General features: G+C 39.1%; 1 protein-coding gene across 4 annotated transcripts in view; it reads left to right on the top strand.

Moving 5' to 3' along the window:
• ENPP2 (ectonucleotide pyrophosphatase/phosphodiesterase 2) overlaps positions 1 to 25,559 on the top strand; it is a 115,365-nt gene that overhangs the window by 9,512 nt on the left and 80,294 nt on the right. For 2 of the 4 annotated variants that reach the window (XM_035277555.3, XM_035277557.3), the window contains exons 1-2: positions 24,580 to 24,641; positions 24,900 to 25,002. In XM_035277555.3, coding sequence (XP_035133446.1) covers positions 24,639 to 24,641; positions 24,900 to 25,002 — 106 coding nt within the window. In that variant the 5' untranslated portion in view covers positions 24,580 to 24,638. Of the gene's footprint in view, positions 1 to 24,579; positions 24,642 to 24,899; positions 25,003 to 25,559 lie in introns of those variants that run through there. The other 2 variants (XM_008983321.5, XM_002807644.7) reach the window with 1 other exon arrangement.

Here is a 25,559-nt window from a genome sequence, read left to right on the forward strand (position 1 = left end):
TTTTCCTTGGGTGACCTAAGCTTGTTCCTGGCACCCGTGAATGGAGAGTGCTGGGTTGTCTCAGAGTGTTTCAGTGGCTTCTACACAGGGGACTTATTGGTTTTTAACCTTGGGGATAATTCCTTAAGAATGCAATTCTTTTCCTCCCTGAAAGAAAAAATATTGTTTATGTTAGGTTATCTCTGTTATGCAATAAAACCAGTGGTTCCCAGATGGTGGAACTATAAGAGATCTATAGGTAGGGTTATCAGATTTAGCAAAAATCAGCAAAACAAAAGAGACAACAACAAAATCCCAGGATGCCCCAGTTAAATTTCAATTTCAGATGAACAATGTATACTTTTTTAGGACAAATGCATGCCCAATATTGAAAATACTAAACAAGTATTGTATGTGGCAACCCTATCTATAATTTTGTGGGTGAAATATTAATGATTTTTTAATATTTTAAAAGTCTATGAAAATTATGCATTCACCCAAGTAAGACTCCCAAGTTAATGACAATGTGTTAAATTTCTTGAGTTTGGTTGGGATTTTGTTTTTTGACTTAACTTGAAAGTGCTGCTCATCTCATGCTGCAACCACAGCAATTATACTACCCATTTGTCCTTCCCCTGCCTCCTCCCCTCCCCCACCTTGCCTCTCCCCTCCCCCCCTTCCTCTTCCCTTCCCTTCCCCTCCCAGGTTCAAGTGATTCTCCTGCCTCAACCTTCCAAGTAGCTGGGATTACAGGTGCATGTCACCATACCTGGCTAATGTTTTTAAAAAGTATTTTTGGTAGAGATGGGGTTTCACCATGTTGGCCAGGCTGGTCTTGAACTCCTGACCTCAAGTGATCCTCCCACCTTGGCCTCCCAAAGTGCTGGGATTACAGGCGTGAGCCACAGTGCCCAGGCTATACTACCCATTTCGATGACTTATATTCTAGGGGTCATGCAAAGCCCATACGTTATCTCTTGCAATCTTCAAAACCAGGGGTTGGTTAACTGTGGCCTGAAGGCCAAATATTGTCCAGCCTGTTTTTGTTGTCTGTTTTCTCCATCATGTGTCAAAGTTTTATTTCACACTTGCAAAGCAAAAGACAGTGAAAAGAAAAAGCTGGTTTACAAAAAACAGTCTTAGGAAAGGGTACTATTAGAAATAGAAATATGTAGATCTGCAAATCTCAAATTTCAGCTGCATCAGAATCACCTGGAGGCCTTGTTTAAACACCTGCTCAAAATCACCTGGAGGGTTTGTTTAAACACACGCTGCTGAGCCCCACCCCTAAAGTTTCTGATCCAGTAAGTCTGGTGTGGGCAGAGAATTTGCTTTTTTAACTAGTCCCCAGTAATGATTATGTGACTGGTTTGGGATCACATTTGAGAACCATTGGTCTAGATTCTAAATAAAATTATTTGTTTATATATCTATGCAATTTATTTTATTGTTTGTTTACTTAATTGACAAAATTGTATATATTTATGAGATACATCATGACATTTTGATCCATATATACATTACAAAATGTATATATATAAAACAAACATATTCATCACCTCACATCCTTATCATTGGTGATGAGAACATTTAAAACCTGTTCTCTTGGCAATTTTCAAGTATATGTACATTATTATGCCCTAGTCACCATGCTGTACAACAGAGCTCTAAAACCTATTCCTCCTGGAGGAATAAGATATCTTTTCTAACTAAAACTTTGTACCCTTTGACCATCGTCTTCCCATTCCTTCCTCCCACCCCTGGCCCCTGTAACCACCATTCTATTCTCTGCTTGTATAAGTTTGAACTTTTTAGATTCCACATGTAAATGCAATCATGTGGTATTTGTCTTTCTGTGCCTGGCTTATTTCATTAAGAATGAAATAACCTCCAGGTTCATCTATACTGTTGCAAATGACAGGCTCTCATTCTTGTTTAAGGCTGTGTAGTATTCCATTGTGTATATATACCACATTTTCTTTATCAATTCATCTATTGATGAACACGTAAGTTGAATCCATCTTTTGGCTATTGTTAATAATGCTGCAATAAACATAGAAGTGCAGATCTCTTTAATGTGCTGATTTCATTTCCTTTGGATATACACCTGGCAATGGGATTGCTAGATCATAAGGCAGTTCTATTTTTAATTGTTTGAGAAGCCCCTACACCGTTTTCCGTAATGACTGCATTGATTTACAATTCCACAAACAGTGCACAAGGGTTTCCTTTTCTTCACACCCTAACCAACACTTATTATCTTTCATGTTTTTGATGGTAGCTATTCTGAGAGGTGTGATATTTTATTGTGGTTTTGCTTTGCATTTCTCTGATGATCAGTGATGTTGAGCACCTTTCCTATACCTGTTGGCCTTTTGCACATCTTCTTTTGAGAAATATCTATTCAGGTCCTTCATCCATTATTTTTTATTTTACTCTAAGTTCAGGGATACATGTGCAGAACGTGCAGGTTTGTTACATAGGTATACATGTGCCGTGGTGGTTTGCTGCGCCTATCAACCTGTCATCTAGGCTTTAAGCCCCATATGTGTTAGGTATTTATCTTAATGCTCTCCTTCCCTTTGCACCCCACCCCCCAACAGCCCCTGGTGTGTGAAGTTCTCCTCCCCATGTCCATGTGTCCATGTTTTCTCGTTCAACTCCCACTTATGAATGAGAACATGCGGTGTTTGATTTTCTGTTCCTGTGTTAGTTTGCTGAGGATGATGGTTTCCAGCTTCATCTTTAAATCAGGTGGTTTTCTTGCTATCATATATTCTGGATCTGAGGACTTACCAGATGTATGGCTACGAATATTTTCTGTGAATATTTTCGTAGGTTGTCTCCTCACTCTGTTGACGGTTTCCTTTGTTGTGTAGCTGCCTTCTGTTTGTGTAAATAAAATGTTAATGGAATGTAGCCACCTCATTTGTTTCCATACAGTTTGTGACCACTTTAATGCTACAACAGCAAGTTGAGTTGTTGTGACAGAGATTGCTGTACGGCACACAAGCTCTAAAATATTTTTCTGGCCCTTTACAGAAACCCTGCCTACAACTGCTCAAAACCATCTTTGAAGCAGTACTGTTATTCTCATTTTTATAATGAAATAAATGGAAACCTGAAGAGGATAGGTAACTTGAGAAAGGTTTCACAGTTCTTAGAATTCAAACCACGATCTGCTTGAATTCCAAAGCTTCTGCTCAGAAGCTGACCCCAGAGGGGCTGGTTGTTTGTTACCTTTGTCCTAAGTTGATAAACAACGGAAAACTGATTTGTGACTTCCTGTTAAATACTGCCCTCTCAAAGGCAAGACAGATGGTCTAGTGTAGCGGTAAAGTTCTCAGGCTCTGGGGCGGCACTCCTTACATCCCAGCTCCCCCAGTTTATCTCTCTGTATTTCAGCTTCTACCCCTATAAATTACAGATAATGATAGTAACTATTTTCATGATTGTTGCCAGGTTTAAATGAGATCATGTCTGAAAAGAAATTACAAGTGCACTTGACATGTGGTCCACTAGACATTTATTTTTATTTCACATAACTATTTTTTTCAAAGTAGGGAGTCTACGGAAATAAAAACGAAGAGTGTGGAATGACTGTCATCCACGGGATCTCCTGTGGTTGGTCATTAGAACACCTCCACCAGGAAGTTTCTAGAGCACAGTGGCCCCTCCTTTTCAGATGGTAGCTAGGAGAGATGCATTTTCAGCTTCTCAATACTGATATTTATACTTACACTTTGACCTGACCACATCTCTTTAGTTCCTTGGCCAGCCAGGGTTACCTTGAAAAGGCCTGTGGTGGGATAAGATGTTTATCCAGTGATTGCTGGACCCTGAACCTCTTATTGTTACCCCTGATATTTACAGTCCCAAATCTCCATTCCCAGTGGCTCCAGATTGATTAAAAATGTAGTCAGGGCTGCCAGAAAAATGGTCTTCTTAAATAATACAAGACAAGCAATTTTTCTCAGAAACACCTTTGATCCTTAGGCAAAAGCGAGAAAAGCAATCAATTTTTAAACCAATATTCTTTACCCTTTGAAGCATATTTTCTTATAGAATCACTAGCAATAAAATCTGTGTGTGGTGTGTGTTAAGCACATTAGAATGGCCTTGATTGTCTGATGAGATTAGGAAGACGGTTGGGAATGGAAGGCTTGAGACATTGTGGGTGCACTGGTTGTGGATAAATAATACGATGCAGTCGAAGTCCTGGCAGGGAAGCCTGGAGGCTTTGCTGAAGTGAAGCCCCATGAATGCATGAATCTGTGTAGATGACATCAGCAGAGTTTTGCAATTTTCCCAGCATGTTGTGCGTGTCTGGGAACAGAGGTAAGAAAATGGTGTTATTTTTCTAGTGCTGGGGATTAGTACTGCACTAGAAAATGAGAAAATTCTTGAGAACTCTGGTTTTTCTAAATTGAGACAGAGTCTTGCTTTGTAGTCCAGGCTGGAGCTCAGTGGTGCCATCTTGGCTCACTGCAACCTTCCCTCCTGGGTTCAAGGAATTCTTGTGCCTCAGCCTTCCAAGTAGCTGGGATTACAGGTGCATGCTACCACATCTGGCCAATTTTTTTATTTTTATTTTTGTAGAAATGGGGTTTTGTTATGTTGCCCAGGCTGGTCTTGAACTCCTGGCCTCGAGCAATCTGCCAGTGTTGGCCTTCCAAAGTGCTGGGATTACAGGTGTGAACCACCGTGCCTAGCCAAAAAGTCTGGTCTTGGGTGCTCAGGTTGCGGAGGGATGGAAGGTAGAAGGGCCCAGCAACCCTGCTGCCACTGACAAAGAATAAAGCTGCAGGAAAGTTGCCTGATCTCTTTCTCCTCTGCCTTAACCCCCAGCATTCTGGTTATATTTTCCTTCCCCTTTCTTCAGCATTCTCTTCCTTTGTTAAATTATTCAACCAATGTTAGTCGAACATCCCCGTGTGCCAGGGATAGTGCTGGGGTCTGGGTACTTAAAGGGAGGGACATAGATTTCGTCTCTACAATGGTGGAGCTTATAGTCCTATGTACAATGTCAGGAGTTGGGTAAGTGCTGAAGGCATAAGCATACAGGAGAGAAGGATGAATGGGAGGGGGACAAGATGGTAAGGGAATGTCTTTCTTTAAACTGAGAACCAAGAAGCCAGTGAAAGTAGAGGTGGAGAAGTGCGAGTCACATTTTCCAAACTTGGTCAACTAGTAAAGGGGCAACGCTGAAGTTTGAAGCTAGATGTACCTGATTCTAGGAACTGTCTACTTTTAGCCTGGACAACACAGTGACACTTCTTCTCTACAAAAAAATCTAAAAATCAGCCAACATGGTGGCACATGTCTGTAGTCCTGGCTACCCAGAAGGCTGAGGCTGGAGGACCCCTTGAACCCAGGAGTTTGAGGCTGCAGTGAGCTATGGTTGCACCACTGCACTCCAGCTTGGGTGACAGAGCTGAGACTCTGTCTAAAATACTGCATTACATGTGCAATATACACATAACCAACAAGCACATGGACCCCCTGAATCTGAAATACAATTTTTCAAAAAAGAAATATGAAGTATTTAAAGCAATGCCTGGCACATAGTAAACCCGTAATCAATATGGTGTGTTGTTATTTTTTTAAATGTCTACTTTCCACTAAATCTTAACAAAAACATTAAACTTGCTCTCCAAGCATCTGTATGTAACTGCCTTGTGTTGCCGTGAAGCAACTTGAGCAGCAGTAAGACAAAAAAAATCATTCATTCACCCATTCTAATCATTTACTATGGCTTAGCCACGCTGTATGTGTAAATGCACAAGGCAAAATTCTATTGTGCAGCTGTGAACACCAATGTTGAGGAATGCTGAGAAAAGTGGTGTTAGCCTGAGGTTGAGGCAAGGCAGCAAGAGTCCGCACGCTCTTCCAATTCATCACAATGCTCCCTTCATGCCATGATGACAGCTGTCATTAAAATGCAGGGCATGTACATCCCACTTGTTGATTCCTTTCATTCCTAGACAAACACAAGTCTAATAAAGAAGCACACATGTCCGTCCAGGTCACAAGCCTGGTTGGGAATGCGGGTATCTCAGAGAGGTTAGGCTGATGCTAGCCTGTTGCCATTGCATCGTGAACTTTGAAACTCCTTTAGCACTCTGGTGTTTAAAAGTCATGTTGACTGCACTGCTAATTACATGCTGCAACTCACTGTTAAGGGTCAATGAGAAGATCTGAAAATTAGAATTGGCAGACTTTGACATATAAAGTTCAGCACTTTCTAAGCCAGATATTGTAGAACTTTTGGGAGATGATGGAGATGAAATCTCTGTTCTTGAGAAAGTTTCAGTTTAGTAAGAAGAATTTCCAATATAATAAACTCAATAGAGGAGGCATGGTATGGTGTAAAAATCACGGACTTTGAGCCACGCAGACTGGGTTTAAATCATTTCTCTACCACAGACTATGTGGCCTTGATCAAATTATTTCATCTTTCTGAGTCTTGGTTTCTTTACTCACAAAATGAGATTATAGGCTGGGAGCAGTGGCTCATGCCTGTAATCCCAGCACTTTGGGAGGCCAAGGAGGGTGGATCACCTGAGGTCAGGAGTTCGAGACCAGACTGGCCAACACGGTGAAACCGTAATTCTACTAAAAATACAGAAATTAGCCAGGCGTGGCGGGTGCCTGTAATCCTAGCTACTCGGGAGGCTGAAGCAGGAGAATTGCTCCAAGCCAGGAGGCGGAGGTTGCAGTGAGCCGAGAGGGTGCCACTGCACTCTAGGCTGGGCAACAGAATGAGACTCCATCCCAAAAAATAATACAATACAATAAAATGATATTATATAACTACTTCATGTGATTCTATAACTACCTTATAGATGGTAACTATTATAATCATTGCTGCGATATTGATTAGTTATCAGAATATAGCAAATTCCTGCTATATCACTACTGATGTGGTAACTGCACAAATTATTCAAACTCTTCATCTATAAAATATGATAATTCTAACTGCCCAATTTGTGTAACTCAGGAGCTATGTTCCATCATCATCAATTAATATATTTATATATTTTATGTTTTAGTCCATCAAATAAAATGTAAGCTCCATTTGCAGATATTTGGATGCTTTTGTTAGTTGCTGGACTCCCTTGTGCCTAGGACAGTGCCTAGACCATAGTGGATGCTCAATAAAATATGCAGCTGTGTAAATAAGTGGACAAGTAAATAAATGTGTGCTCAATCTTATGTTAAATGTTCAGCAAGTGGCAGGCTCTTGGCACATGGTAGTTGTTACTGTGCTTAGTATTATTATTATGATTAGAATATGGTGGGTGCTGCGAGAGGAACCAATACAGAGAGATCGCTCCCAGCTCTGTCAGTCCGCGATCCTTGTTCTTAGCACTGGCATGTCATCACTTGTGTGGTAGCTGGGAGAAACAACCAGGCCATTGTCAATAGTAAGATCACATGAGATTAATTGCAAAAATATGGGTTTCTGAATTTTTATCAGTTCTTAGGAGGAAAGGGAAATAGCTGCAGAAAGGGAGGGAAGATTGAAAAAAGGAGGAAAAACAGCATCTTTTGGAAAATATTTTATCACATGAGGCCATGGGCTACAAGTCTGCGTTCAGGATTTACCCAGCCCCAGACTTAGAAGGTATGCGGAACCAGCTGTATCGGTCAGATGACACAAAGAGAGTATTGGTATAGTGGCTCCAACCTGCAGCTGGTGGCAAAATGCAAAACCGTCCATGACAGAATCAGTTCTACTTCTGAACTGTTAACGGGACTAGGGAAAAACTTCTCAACTGCCCCTCATATGAGAGATTGGAGAAGTTTCTTTTAAAACTAATAAAACTAAATGTCGCATAGTATAGTGTATCGTTGTAAGAAATAATTGGAGATTGGGTTCTGGCGGGGTGGACCTGAATTTGAATGACCTGGATCTGTCCCTTGCTGGGAATGTACATTTGGGCCGGATACTTAAACTTCTGTGAGCCTCTGCAAAAAAGAGAAACCAGTGTGTATTTTGTAAGATCATTGAGAGAATTCAATGAGATAATCTCTGCACAACATCTGTCATATTTTAGTTGTTAATATATGGTGGCTACTGTTATTAGCAATTAATGCCACATGGATTATTGTATTTCATTCCCTCTGAGGAAGGGACTATAATCAGTCTCATTTACATGTGAAGAAATGAAGGTCTAGAGAGGATTCATAACTCAGTCAGGTCCACGGACCTAGTGAGCATCCAAGTCATGATGCTAATCAAGCCAGAGAGGCCAGATTTTCAGCAATTAACAAGTCGCACAGCATCTCTCTTAAGAGCAATGGAAGCTTAGCAGAGCAGCAGAAGGTCCAGAACTTCTGGCACTCTCTTGCATAATACTCTGGTGGCAATCTGAGGTAATTGTATTTCAAATATGCAGTGACTCTCTGTTTACAAGGGATTATGAGAGATACAGACGTGTTGGAGAGGCAATGTAAGGTCAACTTGGTCAGCTTATCATATGTCTATCTTCCTGATCAATCCAGAAAAACATTGCTTCATCTCTTGCTTAAGTCCATCAGAGGATTTTGTGAAATGTGTTTCTTTCTTCTTTTCATAGCTTACCCTTGACAAGTGTTCTCTGTATTTGGCATAAATTAAATTGTACATAGCAATTTTTTTTCTCTCTCTGTTTCCTTTAGGAGAGGAAATAGTAAGGACGAGGTATATATAAGGATCCTTACCTTTCCTTTTGATTTATCCAGAAAAAAGTAAAACCGAATTCTGATAATTTAATTAAATTTAATTTGAGTAGCTCCTTTTTGGTTATCAGAGGGAGAGAACTTAGCTCCCTTAGAGAGTTTAAAGAAGATAGCAAAATAGTAGATGCTTAGAGTTGGAGGGAAGCTTAGATGTGGTATACCCAAACTTCTTCTGAATTTAGGTGCTTTATAAGACATCCTGACTAACACCACCCAGCCTTTGCTGAATAGTGACTGTGAGTTCATTTTTTTATAACTATTTCATTATCTCTGTTATGAGACAAAGTATGCTTCTCTGTAACTTCTAGTTTTGCCTAGAAAAAGCATGCATGGGAGCCGGGGTATGGTAGCTCATGCCTGTGATTCCATCACTTTTGGGGACTGAGGTGGGAACATTGCTTGAGGCCAGGAGGTGTTGACCAGCCTGGACAACATAGCAAGACCCCCCTAATATTTATTGTATATAATAAATAATATATATAATATATAATAATATAAATTTATAGTATTAACTTTATAAATAGAACTATATAAATTTATAATTTAAGCATATTATAAATTATATATCTAGACATTAAATATTAAATATTACATAGAGAGATATATGTAATATAATTATATATTAAGTATTATATAGACATATCTATATATATTAGTATTGGTATTATAATATAGTAATAATATATTATAATTAGCATTATAATATAACATCTATATAGATATAGATCTATCTATATATCTTTTATGTCTATACATCATGATATATATCTATATATGTAATAAATATATATAATATGTAATATTATATATAGATATTTATATTATATATTATATATCTCTATATGTTATATATTATGTATTCTATATCTCAGTATAACAAACAGAAATACATAGAATACATACAGAGAGATACAGAATACATAATATATAAAATTAAAAATATGTCTCCCTATATATTATATTTAATATGTAATATTTCATATAGATATATAATAATATATAATATATATAGAGATAACAGTATGTATAGAGTATGCATAATAAAACTTGTGAATCTTGCGTGAACCCTTGAATGTCTGAGGAAGGGTGATGCACACCCACCTTCTCCCCTCATCTATGCTGTATGTTCAGGCTGCGTAGTCCCAGGCATGCTCATTAAATATCCCTTTCCTGAACAGCAGTAAGAGTGAGCCTTTTGAAACATAAATTGGACCATGTCATTGTCTAATTAAATCCCTCCAGTGGCTTTTCATCACATCCAACATGAAACGTGAAGCCTCCATTATGGCCTGTGGGGTCCTGCGTAAACTAGCACCCTATTACCTCTTTGACATTGTCTCTTACTGCCGCCCCATCTCTCACTCCACTCCAGCCACACTGGCCTCACTGAGCACACCGGGCCGCTCCTATCTCAGGCCCTTTGCATTTGCTATTCTTTCCAAGATACCCAGCTTCTTCCTCACATCATCCAAGTCTCTGCTCAAATGTCATCCTTTTGGAGGGATCTTTGCTGCTGCCTAACTGAAAATTGCTCCATTCATTATGCCTCCATTTTCTTGCTCTTGTGCTCTTCTTTCTTTATAATTGATCAGCTACTTGACATTATTTTCTTCTGCTAAAATGTGCGATTGCTGGGGCAGGGGCTGCATCCTCAATGCTTGACATAGACTGAGTAAGTGCTCAATAGAATAAACAAATGAGTGAGTGAATGAATGAATTGATTGGATAATAAGGACCTTTCCTCATCCTGGTCATGCCTCTCTCAATGCTGTCAAGTTTTGTAGCAACCTCTTAAAATGAGCTATCCAGAGCTGAGCACAATCTAGATGGAGTCTGGTTAGGCTCAGCTGAAACTTTTCCCTTGTGGATGTGGGCAGTAATCATTTATCAAAGAAGCCTAGGATAAAATGAAGTCGTTTAGGGTGGTAGCCAAACGTGCGCCTCTATAGAGCTTGCAGGTAATACAAATGCCTGGGTTTCTTTTATAAGAATTATTGTTAGTGCTGGTCTCTCCTAGTGCAAAGTTGTATAAGTAAATTTTGTATTCTGTTTCAAGAATGTCATCTCAGATAGATTGATTTGACTGGGTCTCTCCTTCAACCTGTTGACATGTTTTTGAATTTTGATTCAGTCAATAGTACACTGTATGTGGCAGGTACCTACCACTGGAATATTGAGTTCAAGAACGTCTTGTTTCTGTGATGGAGGAAGCAGGAGGCTACCATTTCTGTCACCTCCACAGGCATCTCCTGATGCGTAGGAAGCTGGAGAATAGATACGGAAATAATACTGCAGAAAACCTATCTTGTTTGCACAGAGAACCAGCTGAAAGGGACAGGAAGTGGGATCTCAGTTCTGCTGTCCAAATCTCATGTGCATAATGACAATCTCAGGAGCATAGCTGGCAGAGTCTATAAACTGTATCTATAACCATTTCTGCAAAAAATCTGCAGGACACAAAGGCAGCCTGAATGTGGGATGAATAGAGATTGAGGGAGCCAATTCTCAGGATACTGCATTTTAACAAGCTGCTGACTTCCTGTTATAGTCTGAATGTATATGTCCTTCCCAAATTTATACATTGAAATCCTAACTCCCAAGGTGATGATATTAGGAGGTGGGATCTTTGAGAGTCGATTAAATCATGAAAGGGAGTATATTAAAGGCCCCACAGAGACCCTTACCTTCCATAATGTGAGATTACAGTGAGAAGACAGCCTTCTATGAGGAAGTGGGGTCATCACCAGACACAGAATCTGCTAGGGCCTTGATCATAAACTTCCCAGCCTCCAGAACTATGAAAAATACATTTATGTTATATATAAGCCACCCAGTTTATGGTATTTTTTAAATAGAAGCCTGAATGGACTAAGACACTTTACCATCTCCCAACTAAAACATGCCTTTTATCTCACTATCCTTGACATTAAGTGGTACTTGACACAGAGTAAGCTTTCAACAAGCATTAGATAATACTGTAATGGATGCTTACTAAATCTGTGTTGAGCCAGTGTTATTTAAATTTGGAAAACTCTGGTTTCCAAAATTTAGGCAATTGTCTGATAACGACCAGCATTCTCTCTGAGCTCTTAGGATTTTGAAACGACATGGCCAGGATGCCCAAGTTCTGGTCACTTTTTCATTTGCAACCTATTCTTTCTGGGGGAGGGGTCACAGGAAGGTCAGCCTACAATAAATGTTACTCTGTGGCTTCTATTACCTTCTGAATTAGGAAACATTGTCAAGTATCACGACTCAGCAAACATTTATCAGATCCTCTGCCTTTAGTAGACTTAGGTTTCTTTCAGTAGACAGTTGAAATTCCCATTCCTTTGAGGTCTTCCCAGTTTTGTAATTCTTACTGGGAAACTAAGAGAAAAGATGATTTCTCCTCTTAACAGGCAGTTTAACTTGGGCAAGTTGTTTGATATATTTGAGGTTGTTTTATCTATTGACAATGATAATACTGTGAAAGGTTTTTAAATATTAAATGATGCAATACGTAAATGTCCCCAGTATGTCGCCTGGCAAACTGCAAACACTTACCAAATAATACTAGCTACCACTTAAAAGAATGTCTCTTCCATGTCAAGTGTGGTACTATGTATACTTAGTTGCTTTTTCCTTTCTATTCGCCCTTTCTGAAATTTTTGAGTCTTTGCTCCTGGAATTTCCTCTGCTTGCAATCCCCTTCCTCTCTTTATCAACTTAAAAATCCCCTCTCTATAATTCAGCCATTATAATAGATGCCCATCTGCCAGATGAGCTATCCTGATCTCCCTGTTGGAGGTCCTTTCGCTCTGTGACATATCTATCCAGTAGCCTTTCTGTTTCATTGATTGCAAAGTTGGCAGAGTGAGTGAGATTTGATCTATCTAGCATTAACTTTAGTTCATAGGCCTTTTTCTTTTTAAAAGAAACATTAGCCAAATGAAAGGTATTATTGTTCTTAAATTCTCACTGCTGCCCCACAGACTCTGTTTACAGTTTGTTGCCATTAAATTTCAGGATACTTTAGATATGTACACAAGAACTAGGCTCTCTTCTAGGCTGTTTTATTTAAATGTAAAATGAAACAGAAAACCTGATGAAAGAGATAGGGCAGAGGGCCAAGTTACTCTGACAAAGTCCCAGTGGTTCTTCCAATGTGGGGGGATACAGAGGGTTTCATCACACACACAGGGGCTCGTTAAGAGCAGACCACACCATGACTCAAATGAATCAGTCCTCCTGTTAATCATCAGATTCAGAGAATAACCGGGTTGACTCTGGGGACAACTTTGAATGTACAAACCTGAGAACTGAAAGTCAGGGTTAATGTTCCTTTTCTGTGCATCCAGATGCTTTGGAATTTGCTTCTCTGCAGGTATAATCTCATTAGTTCTTTTTTAAAATAGCAGCTTTTAAAAGATATAATTTATATATCATGCAATTTACTCTTTTAAACTGTACATTTTAATGGTTTTAAATACATTTACAGAGATGTGCAAACATCACTGTTACACAATTTTAGGACATTTCATCATTCCAAAACAAAAACTCATACCCAATAGCAGTCAATATCCAATCATCTGACAACTGCTAACCTACATTTTTTCCCCTGTTGGTTTGTCTACTCTAGATGTTTGATATAAATGGAATCATACAATATGTGGCTTTTGTGACTACCTTGATGTTTTCAAGGTTTGTAATGTTGAAGCACATGTAAGGGCCTCATTCCTTTTTATTGCTGAGTAATATTTTACCGTATGGATCTACCCCATTTTGTTTATCCATTCATCAGTTGGCCATGCTGCTGTGAATGCTGGTGTTCAAGTTTTGTGTGGTGTTATGTTTACTTTCTCTTGGGTATATACAAGAATGGAACTTTTGAGTTATATGAGTAGCTCTATATTTAACATTTTAAGGAACTGCTATACTGCTTGGCAAACTGCTTTCCAAAGGGTTAGGGGTAGGGTTAGGGTTAGGGTTAGGACTGCACCATTTTACAATTCATTTTTCCACATTCTTTCTAACAGTTTTTTATTAACTTTCTTTTAAATTTTAGCATCCTAGTATGTGTAAAGTGGTATCTCACGGTTTTGACTTGCATTTTCCTAATGACTAATGATGTTGAACAAATTTTCATGTGCTTACTGTTCGTTTGTATATCTTCTTTGGATAGATGTCTATTCTAATCCATTGATCATTTTTTAAAAATTGGATTATATATCTTTTTTTATTGCTGAGTTGTAAGGGTTCTTTATATGTTCCAGTTATTTGAACAGTATCAGTTGTATGATTTGTAAGTATTTTCTTCCATTCTGTAGGTCATCTTTTCACTTTCTTGCCAGATTGACAATAACATCTTCCAATCATGAAGAATATCTTTCCAAATTTAGGTATTCTTTAATACATCTAAATGATTCTCTCTAATGGTTAGTGTACAAATGTCACTTATTTTGTCAAATTGATTTCTAAGTATTTTAGACCTTTGATACTATTATAAATGCAATTTTCTTCTTAACTTTTAGATTTTCTATTGTTAGTGTATGAAAATACAACTGATTTTTGTATTTTCGTCTTATATCAAGCAACATTCATAAGCTCATTTTTATTAGTTTCACCTTTTTTTGGTAGATTCGTTAAGATTTTCCATATGCAAGATCATGTCATCTGTGAATGCAGATAGCTTTATTTCTTCCTTCCCAATTTGGATGGCATTTATTATTTATTTGCCTTATTCCTCAGGCTGGAAGTACAAAGTTGACTAGAAGTGGTAAAAACAAACATTCTTGTCTTGCTCCTGATCTTAGCAGAAAGCATTCAGTCTCTCATCCTTAAATATGATGATGTTAGCTCTGGATTTTTTGTAGAAGCCTTTTTATCAGGAAGTTGTCTTCCGTTCCTAGTTTGTTGAATGTCTTCACTGTTGTATGATTGCAAGGGGAATCACAGAAACGGCAGTTTTGCTTCCTCCCTGAGAGAGTCCTGTTGTGCTGGTAAGCACGTAATAACACCTTTGCAGTGGCAAGTGTAAACTTCCTTTTAGGTTTGAATTCAAACACATTTATTGAGTTAAAGCTCAACTTTTTGGGGCTTTCCAATCCAAATAGAGGGACTCTATTATTATGGTAGAAATGTGTCCTTCAAAGCTGTTTCCAGAACCACCCCACTCTTTGCCAAATAAGAACCGCTTATTTTCTAATGAGGTTAAAAAGAATGTGAAAAAGGTAGACTAAAGCATTATTAACTTTACTTACATATAATATCTCTATAAATAAAGGAATATTCTTAGAATTTATGTCACTACTAAGCACTCTATGCCCAGCACCTTGAAAGATGCTGGAAGCATGATAGCAGATGATGCAGACCTTATTCTCTTATATACAGAGTAAAGGGGAATATTGGTGTGTTTTAGCACTCAGGTACTTGCTAAACATGCATTACATCATTTGGTCTTCTTATCAACCCTGTTTGATAAGAACAATTATTACTTTTTAAAAGAAACTCGGCCAGGCATGGTGGCTCATGCCTGTAATCCTAGCACTTTGGGAAGCCGAGGCAGGCGGATCACAAGGTCAGGAGCTCGAGACCAGCCTGGCCAATATGGTAAAACCCTATCTCCCCTCAAAATACAAAAATTAGCTGGGCCTGGTGGTGCATGCCTGTAATTCCAGCTACTTGGGAGGCTGAGGAAGGAGAATCGCTTGAACCTGGAAGGCAGAGGTTGCAGTGAGCCGAGATCAGGCCACTACACTCCAACCCGGGCGACAGAGCGAGACTCACTCCAGCCTGGGTGACAGAGCCAGACTCTGTCTCAAAAAAAAAAAGAAAGAAAAAGAAAAGAAACTCATGTTTTAGAGAAGTTAGTCAAGCAGAAGACCTGCTTGAAAGTGGCAGAATCAAGTTGGTTGGACTCCAGAATCCAAACTTTTTTTTTCTTTTGAGACAAAGTTTCATTCTTGTTGCTCAGGCTAGAGTGCAATGGCGCGATCTCAGCTTACTGCAATCTCTGCCTCCTGGGTTCAAGTGATTCTCCTGCCTCAGCCTCCCAAGTAGCTGGGATTACAGGTACTCACCACCACGGCTGGCTAATTTTTTTTGTTTTTTAATTTTTAGTAGAGACAGGGTTTTACCGTGTTGGCCAGGCTGGTCTCAAACTCCTGACCTTAGGTGATTCACCCTCCTCAGACTCCCAAAGTGCTAAGATTACAGGTGTGAGTCACCGCACTTGGCCAAAGAATCCAAACTCTTATCCTCTATAGCATGTTGCTTTTTTCTCCTGCTGGAATTTATACTCTTATTGCTGAGACAAGAAATACTCAAAAAACAGGGAACTTTAAGAGAGAAAAGTGATAAATGTGTTGAGTAGAATCTCTAGGCTCTTGAAATGAGAGTGGTGCGGTGGGTGCCACAGTGTTGAGGGAGATTTTTGAGAAGTTGCTGAGACTTAGGGAAGGCTACGGATTGGCTATGATTTGGATGAACACGAAGGAAAGAGGAAGACCTCTGGATGGGGAAACAGCATGAGTGGAAGTGTGGATGCAGAAATGAGCGTGGACTCCTGCTTGGAAGGGCTTGCCTGGGATGAGAATTTCTGTCACTATTCAATGAAAGGTCTGGCTTGTGAGGCTCAGATTTTGGTGTGTGTGTGTGTGTGTGTGTGTGTGTGTGTGTGTCTGAATACTACAATGAAAGGACAGGATTTAGCAGTATTTAAACAATGGAATTAACTTAGTTATTGATTTTATGTATTTATTTATTCATCACTCTTGCCCAGGCTGGAGTGCCCAGGCATGATCATGGCTTACTGCAACGTCTGCCTTTGGCGCTCAAGCCCTCCTCCCATCTAAGCCCCTGACGAACAACGACTACAGGGGTGCACCACCATGTCCAGCTAACTTTTGTATTTTTAGTAGAAATGGGGTTTCCCCACGTTGCCCAGGCTGGGTTCCAACTTGTGGGCTCAAGCAGTCCACCTGCCTTGGCCTACCAAAGTGCTGGGATTACAGGCATAATCCACGGTGCCTGGCCTAGTTATTGATTTTTATTTGTTTGTTTTTACAAGTTGTATAAATTTTGTTCCTTGAATATCCAGGTTTCTGAGAAGGTGCCATAGAGAAGAAGTGGCTGTTAGATGAGATCCTGGTTCCCCACTCCCACCTCAAATAGAGTAACTCCAAATTTAGATGTTGGTATTCATTTTAAGATTTTATTTGGAAGCAAAGTTTTACTGTTAAAAAAAATGGCTAGAAAGCCAGTTAGCCTGATAACTCTACAAGTGAAGAGGCTTGGGTTTGCAGTGACAAAGCTAGTGAGTAACAGAGGAAAGACTACAAGTCACATTTCTTTGTCCCAAGTAGTTCATTTGGGAAGTATTTATTGTCTTCCTATATTCCAGGCAGGATGCAAAGTTCTGTGAAGTGCAAGGATAACTGGTCCCTGCATTTGGAGAGATCACAAGGGATAGAGTTGCCTTAAAAGAGATCGCAGGCAATATGGTAACACAGCCCATTGTTGTTCTGTGTGAATAGGAGGGCAAAACTGGGGAGGCTTACAGCAGGGGGACACTTGACTTGAATTTTCATAAATGTTGGTGTTTGCCAGGGAGATTAGGTGGAGAAGGGCTTTCTAGGCCAAAGCAACAATGTGTGTTAAGGAATGGAGGTGTGAAAGAGCACACCTCTTTCCATCAAGGAATGGAAAATAGCTCTCTAATTAAGAAAAGTTAACATGTATTAACCATTATTCTGTGCCAGGCATTGTGCTAGGTGATTTACATGGATTATTTCATGTAATACTCTCAAGAATCCTGCAAGATGGATACAGACAAGAAAACTGAGTTTTAGAATGGAGAAATAATTTGCCTAAGTGTCATATAAGGTCTCACAGTTAAACTGTGGTCGAGCTGGGATTTGAATTCAGGGAATTGAGTTTTGGATTTAGGGTCTTATGGACCTTTTGAAGCAGTTTGAGCTTATCCTCTAGGTCCGTGTCCTTAAACTCGCATCAGAAGCACCTGCTGGAGTTGTGAAAACATAGATTCTGGGCTTTCCCTTCCTGAGTTTCTGATTCAGTAGGTATGAGGTAGGCTCCAAGCACTTCTAACAGGTTTCCTCCCTGCTGGTCCAGGGACCATACTTTGAGAACCACTTTGATAGGAAGCCAAACAGAAAAGTTTAAAGTTTGGAGGAAAATCATCAGATTTGCATATGGTTTAGGGATTTCTGGGTAATGAATGGGAGTGAATTATAAAGGAGAACTTAATAAAATGATGGTCAGAGGGGACAGAGAGTACAAACAGGAAGAGCAGTTAGGAGAGGATCGTCTAATGCGTGTCCAGAAAAATGAAGCCGAAGGGATGAACCTAAGGGAGATGACATAGGAAGATAATTTAGGAACTAACAGCCCCTGATAACGGAAGCAGTAGTTGTCGTATTATCTAGAATCTATAGACATGGTGTCTGGCAAAAAGCAGGAGAGGAAAGGATTGAAATGAACAGAAAGTGAGTTGAATTTAAGATTTTCCTGAAAAGAAATGGAATTGGGAGGGCGAACTGGTTGTGGAGGTAGCTGCATTTGGGACGTGTTGTGTGGTGGCCCTCGTGTGGTGTAGTAGAGAGGCGCCAGGCTACAGTGGAAAGAGGACTGAGCTGGCATAGGAGACCTGGTTTTTAGAACTGGCCCAGTCAATTATTTGACTGTTTTGGAGATGCCCCATACTCTTCGAACCTCCATTTCTTTATCTGCAAGTGGAGTTTGCAGCTTGCCTATGTGAGTGAGACTGGTGGGTAAAATATGGGAGTCATCGACCCAGGGTAAAACTTTTGGTAAAACGGTTGTTTTTTCCTAATTATCCCCTTACTCCTTTGTGCTCATATATCACACAGTCACATTACAAAGTAGACACAAAAATGAAAACCTTCACATGGCTTATATGCATGGTGGCGACTCAGCTCTTCTGCAAGGGGGAAATTTTCTCCATTCATCTGGGCATTGAGATACAGGCTTTAGAGTAGTTGAAAAGAAATAGTTACATTGAGTTTTAAAATGTTTTATTAATGAGCTAGAGTTAGGAACAAAGCTGAGTTATTTCCTAAGGGGAATGCGTTTTAAAACTTCAATTATGAATAGATGCATTTGTAGTGTTTAAAGTCCAGGATTTATTTATTTTTTAGTAATCTCCAGTCACAGCAGAAACTGTTTTAAAGCTAGTAGCTCTATCCCTTTTTTTAGCTATTTAATTCTATGGTGTTAGCAAATGGATACCTATCTCCATATCTTTCTTATGATCTAATTAAAAAGAAGTGACTTCACTGAGTATATATATATATATATATGGTCATCATAATTATTAAGTATCTATTAATTCAGGAGTCACACTTAATGCCTTCCTGCCCCTCAACTCCCATATCCAGTTCATTAACAAGTCTTTTTTCCTAACCCCCCCCCCACTTGTCTCCTTCTCCATAGCTTTGCACCATAGCCTCCCTGGTGCAAGCTGTCGTGCTCTTTAGTCTGGCTTACTGCCAAAGTTTCCAAACTGATCTACTATATCCATTCTTGACTCTCTCTAATTCATATTTACACCGTACAGAGATTAATGCTTCGAAATCTGCTTAAGCCTCCTCCTGCTTAAGCCTTTTAAGGGCTTTGTGTTGCCTTCAGAGTAAAGAGTACCACCCAACATGACCTCCGAAGTCTCACATGACCAGCCTCTGTTAACCTCTGCAGTCTTCTCTTTATCTTCACTTTTGCTCTCCCTGCACTAGTCAAACTGGCTGCCTTTTTGTCTCGTGAATGTGCCATATCTCCATCCTACACAGAATCTTTGCACGTTCTCTCTCCTCTGTCTAGAATTATCTCCTCCTTTCTTAACCTAGTTATTCACTCCCACACATCCTTCAAATCACAACTCAGTGAACACTTCACAAATTTTCTCTGACCCCCTTGACTAGGTAATCTGAATGATAGTGCTCAAATCATGATTACCTCTATATTTCTTCATTTTTCACAGTTGCATTTACATTTATTTATGTGTCTACTTGATTAATGTGGAGAGCAGGAGCTATGTGTAGCTCAGCTTCTTACATAGCTGAAGAGTGCCCAGAAGAGTGCTTGGTACATTGTAGGAGCTAATGAATATTTGTGCAATATTCATACAGGACAGAGATTGTTCTGGTGTTGGGACTCATGGCTAGATTCCATAGGGAGTAAATGTTATGCCATAAGTTAAAGTCATTGAAAATTTATGCCATAAAATTTATGCCATAAGTTAAAGTCATTGAATGATGCAACAGTGTTGATGTCAGCTCTCGGTTGTTTAATAATTAATAGCACAAGCCTAGTTTTCACTTGAACAGGTATATGCTATTTTTGCACTGGAGAATCCTGTGCAACTACAGACTACCCATGAAACCTTGCTTCAGTGGTTTAAGATTGTAAGTGGTTATCTACTTTATACAAATCTGCAGCCCCGGATTGTGGGAGCAATTGAGCCAGCTTATTTCTCTATTAGCCATCAAAATTTTCTGCTCAGTTTAGACTAGCAAATCCTTTTGCAAAGATTGTTGTCCAGCTTTTATTCTGAATTTTCTCATAGCACTCAACCATAGCAAAACTTGAAAACAAGAAAACTCAGACTTTTAAGATAGAATAAGAAGAATATATATGGTGTTTTCTTGCTTTTGTTGTGTATGTGCTGTAGTTACTGCTAAAGAATTCTATAGAAAATCACATGGTTAATAATTATCCAACATCATACATAATCTTAGGATTATTCTGGGAATAACATTAAATCAAGTCATGTAAATTCTGCGTAATGAGAAACTCTGGATGTAGATACCGTTTCAATCAGTTCGTGGCAATTGATTACTTCAAGAACCAAGAATGAAAACCCTCAATCACTTATCTTTCAAATCTCACTGTTAACCTCAAGCCCTCTTATCTTAATCAGGGCTAGGGAACAAGGATTCATAGAATAATTTCATGAAAAGATAGACTGTGCATTTCTATAAATGCAGCTACTGTATTGCAATTAAGCAACACACACACTGCTGCTTTGTGTCACCAGCAAAGTAAATAAAATACTGCTCTGCTTCTTATAGTTTGGAGATGAGTTCCCTGGAGGAAGAGCCATAGTTTGTCTTTAAGAGATCTAAACTTTAATGTCCAATTAATAGTGAATGGTATTAATAACATATTAAAATTCCACGATGAATTAGGCCAAGCAATTCAACATGAAGGGCATACATAAATTAATTCAGAGTAATTTATTATAATGTTCCACTTCTCTAAATGAGGCATTTATCATTTTTTTGAGAAAACACAGATATTTTATTTATTAGACAGAGATTTTACATCAGCCATTATTAGCATAAAAAATCTAAAAATAAAAAACATGAACAAAAATAAAGCAAATGGAGAGAACAATATTTCCCTAAACAAAGTATATCAGTAAACAAATAGAAATTCAGAAAATAAACAAATAGAAATTCTGGAACAGAAAATTACACTAAAATAAAAAAATTTACTAGAGTGATTTCATAGTACATTTGAGCAGGCAGAAGAAAGAAGTCGTGAGCTCGAAGATGGGTATTCAAAAGAGTATACCAAAAAAATCATTTAAACCCCAAAGAAGGAAGTAATGGAGAAATTGAGAAACACAACTTCTAGGTTTCCTAAAAGTCTCAGATCATCATCCTATTATAAATAGTTCAAGGTATCAAATGGGGTATGGCTTAAAATGAAAGCTCTGTATTATGTGCTGCCTGGATGTCTGAAATCAGGAAGATTTCAGACGATCTAACTTCAAGTTCCTCCCTTCAGTGTATAAGACCTTCTAGCCATCAGTTTTTCCTATCTGGGAAGCATAGTTTTTGTTTATTCTTAGGTTGAATTTTCCTGCCAGATCACAATTATTAAAGCCAGGCAGTCACATCTGCTGCAGGAACCAGGTCTTATCTCCATAAATGTGGTTCTTATCTGACTTTCTTCAAGATAACCTATTGGCCAGTTCTTATCTGGCCTCTAAACTCTCTCCTCTTTCCACTGGCTACACATAATGAATCAGGGTCTTGATAAGCAGGGTATAAACATCAGCATTTTAAATAAGCCTCCAGGGTGATTCTGATGCTCAATAAAGTTTGAAAACCACAGAATCATTTCTAGTAGGCACTGGGACTGTTGAAAGATTTGTTTATAGTTCTAGGTTGTTTTCTGCCAGGAGGCAGTGTTCTTTGAAATATGGGTGGGTTAATAAACCATGCTGGAAGTTAACTTTTCAGTCATTCTTATGCACTGCTTGTTTACGGAGCCAGCCGCAGGTGACCTTATTACAAAGCCTTAAACACCACACCACAGCAAGTGAACTTCTCTTAATTTAGTTTTCTTATGGGAAGGTTTTGGACAAATTCCAGTCATTTTAGTTGAATTTCTCGACCTACTTTATACATTATCAGGCCATTTGGTTGTTTTCAGCTTTGGGTAATGAGGGATAATTTTACTTTGTTGTTAATTTGATCCCCGAGGTAGGGACTTTGGTCATCTTGGTTATCCTCCTGACAGCTAATTTACAACGACAATCTTGTAGTAAAAATCTGTTTAACTGTGGCAAGACGATGTATGTGTGCCCATGTGTGCTTGTGTGCGTATGTGAACAAGTTCCTTATGCACGATAAGCTGGTAAAAGACAAAGTTCTTTGGCAGAACGGTTAACAGAAATAGTGGCTGAGGGCCGGGCTCAGTGGCCTGTATTCCCAGCACTTTGGCAGGCCAAGATGGGTGGATCACTTGAGGTCAGGAGTTCAAGACCAGCCTGACCAATATGATGAAACCCTGTCTGTACTAAAAATACCAAAAATTAGCTGGGTGTGGTGGCAGGCACCTGTAATCCCAGCTACTCCAGAGGATGAGACAGGAGAATCGCTTGAACCAGGGAGGCGGAGGTTGCAGTGAGCTGAGATGGTGCCATTGCACTCAGTCTGGGCAATAAGAGTGAAACTCCGGGTCAAGAAAGAAAAAAGAAAGAGTGGCTGAGCTCAACTCTTTCAGATAATGGGTAACAAGTGGATCAACTTGGCTATTACAGCTTTTCCACCTGCACAGCCAGTCTGCATATAAGATACTAATTAATGGACAGTGTTCAGCTGCTGAACTCTAATTTTTTTCCAAGGGAAACCTCACTGTCATCTAGCTAGGTTTATACAATCAAATATCAGACAAAGTTGAAAGTTGTTAGGCTCTGGCAAGGCAAAAGAAGAGGCTGTTTTGTTTTTGTTTTTAGAAAATTTAGCGCACTGTGGCATATAATGAAATAATAGGATTGCCTTGATATTTTTCTTTTCGGTTTATTGTTTTTCTCTATCACAGCAGGCTTGTATCTTGAAATTTAACATAAATCGTAGAAAAATCTTACATGGAGTTGACATCTTTTATAAGCCTTGCTAAACACCCTCCTCCAAATTTGTTCAGTATGGCATACAGACAAAAGCAAGAGACTTACAGAGAAACATTTATAAGCCTGTCCTAGAGTGCAAAACTAAAAGAATTTTAGAAAGACAACTCAGAGTTTGGCAGTACATATATTTTCTTTTTTTAAATTAGATATTACTAGATTCTAAGAATCTATAATGAAACCCAGGCCTACTATACAACCCCCTATAAACAATGTTTTGCTTTTGTGCTATCAAGTTTTATTTGAGCAGAGCCACTACTCTGTTAGTAATTTGTTGCATGGTAAGCCTCGTATTTATTTACACACGAACACATGTGCTGTGCAAGAAAGATGGTCACTGGACCTGGTGAGAAAGACCCCAAAAACAAATATTCCCTCGTTTGAATCCTGAAGGCATGTAATATTTAAACAACTTTCAGATTTAGAGGCGTTGATTTCTTCTTTTGAAAGTTTGCTGTTTGCCAAATTTACTGCTTAGTAAAGAAACTTTAGTACCCACAATAGCCTCAAAGGACACAGTATTTGGTGGCTACGTGCAAATGTAACTGAGAAATAACTAGGGAAACAATTGTTTACATCTCAACTCTTGCTGTCATTGAGATTTCCTTCCTAAATTCAATTGCTAATAAAGCTTCCCATGCCATCCACTTCCCCCACCCACCCGCCTCTCAAAAAAGCCCCCAAAACAAGCTGACAGTCTTATCAGGAAGAAGAGGCAGAGAGTGAAGTTATTTTGTTTGTCCTTACAGGGCAGAAGGACTTTATGCTGTGACAGGCATTTCCAGTATTTTGATAAACGTTACTTCTCTAAACTTGAACAACAGCATGGGGAAAATAATGTTATCTCTCATATTAGTTACAATTTGGTGAGATTTCATCATGAGAAACTTTCAAGGAGGCAGAAGTAGCTGAGAATGTGATACTAGGGACAGGGTCGCTCAAACTGCCAGGAAAATAAATCCATGAGAAAGACAGGGACGCTATTAGGTTTACAAATGATAAAACTCTCCTTGCTTAGAAAAATAAAGTCGTGAGGTTGACGCCATTGAATGGCTGCATTGTAAACCTTAAAAGCTTCAAGCTGGTAGAAGCCCTTGCACAGCCCTGTTTCATTTTTATCGGATGAAATGCATTTGGTTTCTTTTTGACAAACCATGTTTTTGTGAGGAAAGGAAAATGAACATGCGCTGTTATTGGCCACCGCAATGTAAGAAACCCTCCTGTTGCCAGCGCTACCACATGAAAGTCTCTGTGGGTTAGGGGAGGGGCCTGGAAGGGGGCGGGGATAACGGGGATGATAGCTTAAGCCTCTTAGGCTCAGAGCTGCGATTTGCGAACGCCCTGTGATGTAATCAAGCTCTGGACAAATCAAAGGAGTCTGTCAACCTCCCAGGTGGGATTGCTTGTAGTTAATAGACTAAACCCAGAGCCCCAAAAGCAGTGCACTCCGTGAAGGCAAAGAGAACACGCTGCAAGAGGCTTTCCAAGAATCCTCAACATGGTAAGGAGGAGCTCGTTCTAGCCGTGCCAGGTGGGAGAACGGAGGAATGACGGGGGACAGGCTTGATCTTCAGAATAAGTGACTGATTGGCATTTTCCTCTTTGTTGTGCAAATTAAGATAGCACCTTATTATGCATTTTGGAAGTGGTAGGATTGGTGGTGATATTGAAGCCATTTGAATTGCCTTCGTATAATTTGATTTAGTCCAGCTGTATTTGTTCAGCTGTATTTGACAACTTGGTCTCTTTATTCTCTTAGATAACATCCCTGTTCACTTTTGCCATTGGAGTCAATATCTGCTTAGGATTCACTGCCCATCGAATTAAGAGAGCAGAAGGATGGGAGGAAGGTCCTCCTACAGGTAAGTGTGCAAACGATTTGAGTTTTCAATTTTTTTAAAAATATTACAAACCAGGAAATTGATGTAAGCTTATTAAGATATTTATCTTTAATATGATCTTGCAGTATAACTAAGTCCTAAATTTCTCTGGGTAAAACCACCTATGTATCTAATTCAGGTGGGAGAGTGTGGTTTTCATTAGAGAACATTTATGATTGTTTCATAACTGGCTATTTCAATTTTTGTACTCAAATTTGTAAATGTTAAGATACAATTGAAACTCTTGTTCATAGACAAGGCTGAAGGAGAGGTGCTGAGAACAGGTGTTGGTTGAATATCAGAGCTACACAAATCTGATTTGCTGTCACATGATGTAGGATGTAGTATTTGCCACTAGAAAGTTCTGATGTAGAAAAAAAGAATAAAAGTAAAGAAGGCAGTGAACTATCTTTATGCAACTTCAGAAATTTAGGACTCTAAGATTTACTTAAAATTGGAAAAACATAAAAGAGAGGAGGTGCTCGAAGAGTTTTCAGGATTGCTTTGTACTCATTGTGTTTTCTGCTGGCAAAGGAAAG

This window comes from Callithrix jacchus, chromosome 16, assembly GCF_049354715.1.
Source record: "Callithrix jacchus isolate 240 chromosome 16, calJac240_pri, whole genome shotgun sequence".
NCBI lineage: Eukaryota > Metazoa > Chordata > Mammalia > Primates > Cebidae > Callithrix > Callithrix jacchus.